The following is a 10,223-nucleotide window of genomic DNA, read 5'->3' as shown; positions in this document are numbered from 1 at the left end:
ATGCTCCCTGATGCTCTTTCAGACACATGTAATATACATGAGAGCTACTTTGCTGTTGTGATATCTCAGAGTGTGCAAGCTTCAAGAGTCTGCAGGGTCATAGAATCTGTCTTTGCTAAACTGTTCTGAGTGTGGTAGATATATTTATGTTCATCTGTTCTGAGTGTGGTAGATATATTTATGTTCATCAGTTCTGAGTGTGGTAGATATATTTATGTTCAGCTGTTCTGAGTGTGGTAGAGAAGTTTATGTTAATTTGTTCTGAGTATGATAGATACGTTTACGTTCATCTGATCTAAGTGTGGTAGATACGTTTACGTTCATCTGATCTAAGTGTGGTAGATATGTTTAAATCTAGCTAAATAATATGGTCTTTGTAGATGTGAGAACAAAACCTTTTTCTATGTTTTAAAACCACATGTTAGACCACCAGTAAGTGGCAGGAAGTGTAATTTACGCTGTATCAAGATACGTTTAAATTCATCTGTTCTGAGTATGGTATTTATGTTCATTTGGATTCATTTCAGTGATGGTTTCATGCTTAATTTGAGGTGACATTTGTGTGGCCTACTGTATATCTCTAAATCTCTGTATTGAACAAAGGTCACTTTTGTTATGTTAGTCATCCCAGCTGATGTGCAGTAAGGCCCTGTTGACTTAAACAGTTCAACAGAAGCCCTTAATATTTCAGGGATTTTTAGGGAGCAACTTTTGAAGATTTGTTTTAAATAAAAGGCATTTTGTCTCCTTGCTCTCTCTCTGTCTCTCTCTCTCTCTGTCTCTCTCTTTCTCTCTCTCTCACTCTGACTGTCTCTCTGTCTTTTTTCTCTCTCTATAGCACTGGCACAAGAGAAAGCTACAGGGGACGACCGCAGGTTTGTGAGCCGTTGGACATTACTGACTGGAGCCAGCATCCTCTCTCTCATCATTTTGAGCATGTCCATATTCTTTTGCTGGAGGAACAACGTCAGAAGGTATTTCACACACATGCGCACGCACACACACACACACACACACACACACACACACACACACACACACACACACACACACACACACACACACACACACACACACACACACACACACATACACACACACACAAACCTTTAATAAGTTTGTATACAATCCTCAATTAAGAAATACAAACTAAAAGTTTTGCATTGTGTTGTGTTGCTTTTGTGTAGCTTAAGAGAGTAAGATAAGGAAATGCCTCTTATTATTTCTCCAGGGCAAGTGTATTTGAAATCCAGAATGCATATCTACCAGACCCCCAGCCAGAACCAGAGGTAAGAGTCTTCTGAGGCACACCTCAAACACGAAGAAAGAACATTTACATGGTGTCAAACTATCTTTATCAACTCATTCATTTACATGGTGTCAAACTACCTTTATCAACTCTTTCATTTAAATGGTGTCAAACTTTCTTTATCAACTCTTTCATTTAAATGGCGTCAAGCTACCTTTATCAACTCTTTCATTTACATGGTGTCAAACCACCTTTATCAACTCTTTCATTTACATGGTATCAAACTGATTTTATCAACTCTTTCATTTAAATGGCGTCAAACCACCTTTATCAACTCTTTCATTTAAATGACGTCAAACTACTTTTATCAACTCTTTCATTTAAATGTCGTAAAACTACCTTAATCAACTCTTTCATTTACATGCTGTCAAACTACCTTTATCAACTCTTTCATTTACATGCTGTCAAACTTCCTTAATCAACTATTTCATTTACATGCTGTCAAACTACCTTTATCAACTCTTTCATTTACATGCTGTCAAACTACCTTTATCAACTCTTTCTGGCCTGCTGCTGTTTACCTTGACAGCTGGAAACCACACTGAGGCTCAAGCCTCTTGTTTCCTGTTGTTTCATATGCGACTGTATCTTGTGGTGAAGGCTGGCGAGTCAGGCCCTTTCTGGTGACGATGTTTAGGCTGACATTTCGAAAATAGTTTTCCATGAAACAATACAGCAAGTTTGAGTACGATAAAGATCTTAAGCTCGTAAGTGGAACATTAATTCTGCATTAAAAGCACTTTCACAACCACTCCACCCCTGTGGTAGCCGGAGAGAAAGTGCATACTACCTGCTGTTCTCATATTATAGACCTGCTTCACCTCTGCTGGGGCTCGGTTTGGACTATAAGACTGTTTACTGACTGAACTATCTCTTGCACATCATTCCTGCAGGCAGATTCTGAACCCTGTCCCCAGCCAACCCCCGCTCTAGGATTTGACCCATTCAAACTCTACGCAAAAATAAAAGAGGATCTGTACTATGGTCGGCTGTGGAGGTCCTACCAGGGGAGGCCACAAACCTAGACCCCAGGACCCCTTCCAACACCAGGGAAGATTGCACCTCTTCTAGGGGAGCATTCTCCTCCACAGTAAGATGAGGAGGAACTTACAGAGAAGAATTACAATATATTATTTTCTGATAGTGAGAAGAGTACATAGTTTCCATGATATAGTTACTTACTTGGAGATGCACATGCAAAATACATAGCACACACACAAACACACATGCACAAATAAACAGTCAATGGAAAATGTAAATGTTCATAGGTCATGTTTAATTTGTTCTGTATAATTACGCTCTGAGCACCCGACGGACAACAATCATTGCTAATGCTGCTATATATCCTTAAAGTACCCACCGTCTCTAAGATGTGTTAGGAGTGCAAATGACAGTTGGTATAAAGCATATCTCATTTAAACATGACAGAGAGTAACCCAGGTGGTTCTAAGTATTGGTGAATAAAAACACAGTTAACTTTTCTTAACTTTTTCACAACAGATATTATTTTAAATATAATTAATAAGAATTACATCAAATATAAATAGTTTAAGAACTATGTGCCTCTAACATGTTTTTCAGTGTATTGTGATTTTCTGTCTATAATACATAAACAAGCACAATAATGAATGCATAAAAATGGCAGAAAATAAATGTATATTCATACAAATGTTTAATGCATCATTTAGAAATAGTCATAATAATAAATAATCTAATTAATCCTCATGTTAAGGTAGCCCACAAACTCACTTGTTGAGGAAGAGGGTAAAATAGAGCTGTCTGTCGCAGGAAATACAATTTCAGTATACTCAGTTTGCATATTTGTACTTACTCTTCATTTCTGAATTGCAATTTACCTTTGTAGGTATCAACTCTGACCCATGTATTACAGTGTTTTACATTGTACTGTCTCAAAGTATATTAGAGAAAAGTGTATTATTAATTATGTGTCATGTACATAGTACCTACCATAAGGACACTTTTTACGTGTCCTATTTCTGCTGGCTTTGTGTCTTGGTTTCGTGTCTGTGGAGAAATAAAGTAAAATGTCTCGTTTACTTTGTGTTCAATATCTTGTCCAAAAAGTAGGGGAAAAAGCCCACTTGATCGAAAATACGTTACAGTTTTTTACGATCGGATACACACAATTTTGACTGCTTTGTTTTGCTTTTCAATCGTCTCACACAATGAGCACAACCACACACCCAATGAGCAAAAACATCAGATCCATTGCAAAATGAAACACTCTTGTAAAATCTATACACTCATTTAACAAAACCATATTTTGTTACCATATGAAACACACACATTGCATATACTGAATTCTGTTTGTACCACTTACACACTTCTGTTATAAACCTAAAACACTTTTAGCAATACTACTTCTCAGTGATTAGAGTAGTGTAAGTGAAGTACACAGAGAAAGTGAATTTACACAATACAGTAAAAACACTACACAAGACCAATGCTGATGAAAATAGTATTTTATTCTCTCCCTACACCCAAATCGGTCAACATGGTGAACAATAACAAATCGACTAAACAAGTCTCAGTTTTCATACTGTAACTGCAAAACACAAGCTTTTGGAAAAACATAACATTTCTTTCTATCCATTACCAAAAAAAAAAGAAAATACATTACAGAAAATTTGAAACATTAGCCCTCCTCCTAGCTGGATCAGGCCAGAGAGTTTCGTCCACATCACAGGCAATATCATGGTCAACAAGTGTGGCGCGCATGTCATCTGTCAAATTTCGTCCTCTTCTTTGAGCCTCTCCTGCTTCAGGTCTTCTTTTTCCTCTATCTCTCCCTCCACCTCGGCCTCTACCTCTACCTCTGGCACCGCCTCTGCCTCTTCCTCCTTCTGCTTCTGCTTCTCCTTCTCCTTCTCCTTCTCCTTCTCCTTCTCCTTCTCCTTCTCCTTCTCCTTCTCCTTCTCCTTCTCCTCCTCCTCCGTGGTTCTCACCCTCACTCTTCTCGCTCTGATTCCTTCCATTTTGATTCAAGATAGGTGAACTCATCTGCTGCATTTTTATTGTGCTTAAACCTGATTGGTGTGTCTACAATTACAGTTTTTCCCAATCGTTTTCTGGCATTTAGCGAATCATGGGTCAACTTCATCTAATGCTCACATCTTCTTTGCACAGCAAGAGTCTTCTCTGGCAAATGGGTTTACCATTTCTCATTGCTTTCACGCAAATTTCTTTGAGTTTCAACACACTTTTCAAAACAGTTTAAACACTTCTCAGAGAAAGACACAAAACCTAATTGAAAAACCATGTCAACACATTGAAGACACTTAGTAGCAGCCAATTGAAACTGCCCTCTCAATTCTAAATATCGTCAGCACCTGTGTGAACTCTCTGTGCACAACAAATCAAGTTGTTCTCAACCTATAAAAGAGGTCAATAGATTGAAGTTGAAAGCAACCATGGATCAAGGACGAGGACGAGGACGAGGATGAGGACGAGGACGGGGACAAGGACAAGGACAAGGACAAGGACAAGGAAGAGGTCGAGCTCGTGGTCGAGGTAGAGGGGCCCCTGTCAGGGGACATGCTCCTAGAAGGTGCTCAAATGAAATTAGGGCAACCGTAATTGACCATGTTACAGTACAGTAATTGTGATGTGGATGAAAACATGTGGCCTGATCGTCAGGCCCGCCTAGACAATCCCTAAAAATGCAATATTTACAGGCTTTTCATTTGCTTCTTTTGTTTGATATTTGACTTTTGTTTGCATATTGCAGCCTGTCATTTTGATTTCTTTCTTTGTGGAAAATCTTACTGTAAAAAATTACTGCTAAATCTTTTTTTGTCACAATCTTTTTGCCATTTTGTACACAGTAGAACAAATGTAAATCAATGGTGTTGTCAGGACCTTGTTTACAAAACCTTTTACAGTATTCAGCAATACAAAAATATAACTACAATATTTTTCTGTATACACATTTTCAGATTTCAAATACTTTCTGACAATATATTTCCTAAGTAAGAGTGCTCAGTACAAATCCCAAATTGTAGTACGTTGTCAGTGGTAAAATAGTCAATACTGTGAGGGTGTTGCACAAAAGTTGAAGTGATGGTTTTAGAGGTTGATATTGAAAGCTGTATTTTGAGTTTTGCTATCCATTGTTAAATAAATGAGAAAACATACATTTTCAATTGAGCCCAAATTGTATGTTTTGAAAGAAATGTTTGGTTTTGATGGGTGTGTGATACGTTTTTGAGAAGGTAGTGTCATTCTGCAAACATCATACAGTGTTTTGGTCATTTCAGCTTCTGCTACGGGCTGTGTGTGAGCTGTTTTGAAAACGTAAACAGTGAATGGAAAAATTCGCCAAAGCGATTGAGAAAAACTGTAAGCAATCATGTGTTTGCGCACCTGATGGCTGTGTTCAACCGATTGCCACATGGTGCAGTATTTTGACTGTCAGTGTTTTGGAATTGCAAGCAAGTGTCATCTTGATATACGTCTGTGTCTAAAGCATAAAAGTGTGTTTAGTGCTTTGCAAACCACTTGTGTGTATGGTTTCGCAAAAAGTGTGATGTTTAAATTAGCTTATAGTTGTGCAGATCTGAGCCGTTGTTTTGCTCCTTGAGTGAAGGTTTTGATAATTGTGCTACACTTTTGATTTTAGTGTGTATCCGATTGTAAAAAACTGTAAGAGAATTCTTAACAACAAACCACACGAGCGTTTCCGATGTATACGCAAGGTGGCGACAGAGCACTGTAGCTTGTGAAAATGTGCCACGTACATGAATCAGCTTTGGCCGCACAGTTGCCTAAATGAACTGCTTGGCAAGGTGACGAGCAAGCTATCAAGTGACGTCACTGAATAATATTCTCGGAGATTTATTAAATAGGCTAATTCCAAGTCATCAAGAGGTGGAGTAGTGTTTGGCCGACAAACACTGCAGTTTTTTTGTTCGATATTCAGAGCAATAAAGGAAAACGTTAACCTCGTTCAATCACATTCACATATGAAACAAAGTATCCTACATTTCCGATACCCACCCAAATCTGAGACTATGGAACTCTCCAACGTGATCCCCCTCCTGACTGAACTTTGTAAGCCTCAGCAAGTCAGTCATATGTTCTCCAGCACGTCACGAGGTAGGAAGTCAGAAGTCAACATATATGTAGCCTATAATTATGCTATAGCGTACTGATACTGTTTGTGCCAGTTCTTGCTTGATTGGTAGGAACATTTGGAGAACGAAAGAATTTGTACTCTTTCAAATCAAATGTTAGAATCTTTCTAAGGAATGCGCTTGGCTTCACCCCACCATCTTTTTTTTTTCGATTTTATACTCTTCGTTTATTTTGTTTTAATAACTTTTTAATATATTCACAATTAGGCCTACTTTAATTTCACTATTATAGCTTCTAAGGTCGTTTTTGTAAATATTTACACTCCGTACTCTCAGATTTTTTTAAACACTTTTCTTCACAGCGATATTAATATTTTCAAAGTGAGTTTTGGTCTCGTTGGCCGTTCACTATCCGGCCACAGGAAAACATGGAACCAGGTTGTGTGGGCGAAAATGACGGTCTGACGTTTTGGGTGGCAAAGCCTGAAGATTATGATGATGTCATGTTCATATCAAAGGATATATACTGGGGTAATGACTACCTTCCCCACCGCTATCATGAATGGATGGTCGAACCGGATCGAGTTGTCATACTGGCAAGAAGAACAGGCAAGCTGGTAAGAGAGTAGGTCTGTCTGAAAAGGCACTGCACAATTTCTACAGATGTAAAATAACTACGTGTGTAGAGGTTGAGATTTAATCAGTACATTATGGTATTGGAAGTTATACGGATGTTTTTTTTGTACAGTATTCCTCTCTTTAAGAGGAACCCTTGCATACACTTTAAACTTGTTTGGGCCCTCATTTTTCAGTTTTAAACCATCTTCTTCACAGTCGGGTAGAATGTGACTGAAAGATATCACTTTGATGCCTTTCAGCACAATGCCTGACAGGCAGCAAGCATGATTAGCTTGTGATGATTATCTGTAAAACATTTGCTACATTATTGGTCAGAAAACATTCTGCATATGCAAACAGCTTTAAGACCAGGTAAGCTTCAGAATTCCACTGCAGATGGCCTTAAGTAATTATACATCTTTTTCATACCAATAGTAATAAGTAATTATGTACATTCATAAAACACACACTGAATTGCAATTTACCTATATACCTATATATATATATTTATCCTTTTAACCAGGTGGCATTAGAGTCTGGGATAGTGGTGGATGGCGGTCATACAGTGGTGGTGGAGGGTTTACGGGTGTGTCCCAGCGAGAGAGGTCACGGAGTGGCAGGGGTCATCCAGAGATTTGCTGATGGCTACATGAAGAAGCTCTACCCCAGCCTCAAGATGAAACGGCTGACCCGAGGAGATGATCCAGGGCCAGAGAAGCTGTCCAAGTTTCAACTGCTGGCAAGGAGGGTGAGTGTCAACATGTGTGTGTTTAATCTGAGCAAAAAGAGGCTGATGCTATGTAAAGGTGTGTGGTGATGAATGTGAGTAGTCCCCCTTCCCGCCACCTCATTTTGAAGGATAGTTGAAGAATCAAAGACGAGCCTAATGTACCGGATATCCATCAATGGTTACAATATTCAAATTAGTGTGAAAATGTAATATTTACTTTCTCCCACTTTTACGTTGCACTTATTTTCACCTCTGTCAGAGGTGTGTCCCCAGTGTGAAGGACAAAAGTCTGTAGTGTACGCCTCAGCTGTGGGTTTCCACCAATTCAGAACTATCAATAGTTCATTTTATACAGAGAAACTATAACTAACAGAAATATCAATAGTTCATTTTAAACAGAGGTCCCGGTATACCGCCATTAAGAAATGCCATGAAGGACGACTGTGCTTGTTTCCACTGAGTCAAAGCTGCCATAATGCTGGTGTTGGTGGTGCAGTGGTTAGCATTGCTGCCTTCCAAACAGTTGACTCTGCTCAATTCTCGGTCAATGCAAAATATCTTTGGGAGTCGCTTTGGACAAAAAAGCTAATGCTAATATCTGATATCTGTTAAAAGGGATCCGTGACGGGTTCTTTTTAAAACAAGGAGGTACGCAGATAGTGATGGTGGAGAGTACAATTTGTATTGTCTCCAGGCAAAGTCCAGGGAACCACGCCTGTAGAATATTTACAGTGCCAGGTTCAAAGGTATATACAGAAAAGGGCTCTTGCTCAAGCTTGACGCCAAACAATAGTGTCTGTTCACCACCCTGGCCTCAGCAGATTCCATACAGTGAACTAACTGAAATTAAATGTATGAGCGGCAATATCCAGCTAATATAGTATCAGCTTCATTCACTGAGTATAAGGTTCACATAAATACAGGCCCCTTACAGCTGGAAAGCCTCTTTTTGTGAAGTAACTGCATGTCCGGAAAGGAAGAAGGCCAAAAAAGACGGTTTTATACCACTAGTCACACTGTGACAAACACTACAAAGACCTGGTAATTATGTTGTCAACCTCCCCCTCTCTTCTCTCCCCCTTTATACACCTACTGTGTGTACTTCTTCACACTTTTTCTCTCACACTTGACTCTTTTCTGTCCTCCATTCTGAGTCATTTACCTTCCTACTTTCTCCATCTCCTCCATCTAGCCTTTTCTCCTTCCCTTCTCACATGATCCCCTTGTTCTTTGTACTTGAGTGATGTTCTGTCATTCCATCCGCCCCCCTCTTCTTCATTATTATTTCCTCTTGGTGTTCCTCCCCAGGCTATTCTGTCCTTATCCGGAGAGGCAGAGAGTTTTGATGGGTTTATCTCAGCCCTGAAGGCGAAGCTGATGTCAACTGAAGGAGCGGGTGGGTCAGGCGGCAGACCCCTGGCCCTGGAGACAGAGCAGCAGCTCAGGGCCGTCTTACTGGACTCGGACATTGCCTCAAGACTCCAGCTGCCTGGTGGGGCTATCATTCAGGACTGGCAACCCCTGCAGCCAATAGACAGCAACCTGGCAGTGCTGAGGAGGCGGAACCTCACATGGTTTGTGGGTGGCTCCCATGACAAACCCAAGTTTGTGAGTTTCCACACACCACCATACCCAGTGCCATTCAAAGTGGTAGCGGTGCGTCTCAACATCGACCTGTTTGGACTGGACCAGGCCATGGGGCGCAGGGCACTGGTGGCCCACCTGGAGAAGGTCAGGGCAGAGCTCAGGGGGATGGTGATGATGCATGTGTACATGCACAGCTCTCTGTGGGAGAGCCTCAGGCTGTTCTGCCAGGGAGAGTCAGGAGTGCAGCAGTGGAAGGAATACTGGGAGCAGCTCTTCCTGGAGAAAGAGCTGTGATCGAGAGGAGAGAGGTGGAGCAAGAGATGAAAGGGAATTTGTGTGTATGTTTGGATTTGCATGGGCCTGTTTGTGTGATAAGAGGGAGATTAAGAAAGTGTGGCTGACTATTGATAAAAGAACAGTAAAATACAATTTCATTTCCTAAATTAATTTGCAAACAGGATGGTTTTTATGTGATCTGGAATGAAGACATTAAGGAACATTTGATTTGAGTGCAGGAATATACGGTAATAGGTATTGATAATTAAGGTTAGTGTATGTCTGATTCCCAATATTGTTAAATTAAATCATGTGCATTATTCTGTATCAGCCAAAGATTTTTTATAATAATTTTATGTTTGCATGAGATATCTGTCATACAAATCAGGCTATTCTTTTAATGATCCATAGGTGGACATTAGCATACACTCTGAATATGAGTCTATATTCATTTTTCCCAATTGATGAAAATATCAATTTTATATATTATTATATGGCAACGACAGTACGAGCAATCTGATGGGCTAATGGGTAGTCATGCCAGCCGCGTATTGCCCTCCTCACCGGTCAATACGGATCCGTATTGCCCTCCAGTGACGTCATCTTAAAA

At 39.9% G+C, this 10,223-nt stretch overlaps 1 protein-coding gene across 1 annotated transcript; it reads left to right on the top strand.

Moving 5' to 3' along the window:
• Nucleotides 1-6,830: 6,830 nt before the first annotated feature.
• Nucleotides 6,831-9,631, top strand: nat16l (N-acetyltransferase 16, like; the record flags this gene model as incomplete). The annotated part of the gene is made up of 3 exons (XM_080839800.1): nucleotides 6,831-7,019; nucleotides 7,544-7,768; nucleotides 9,059-9,631. 3 exons carry the CDS (start codon nucleotides 6,831-6,833, stop codon nucleotides 9,629-9,631), a joined length of 987 nt encoding a protein of 328 aa, XP_080695926.1.
• Nucleotides 9,632-10,223: the final 592 nt, after the last annotated feature.

This window comes from Sprattus sprattus, assembly GCF_963457725.1.
Source record: "Sprattus sprattus genome assembly, chromosome: 5".
In the NCBI taxonomy this organism is placed as follows: domain Eukaryota; kingdom Metazoa; phylum Chordata; class Actinopteri; order Clupeiformes; family Clupeidae; genus Sprattus; species Sprattus sprattus.
This window is presented reverse-complemented; position numbering and strand designations above follow the sequence as displayed.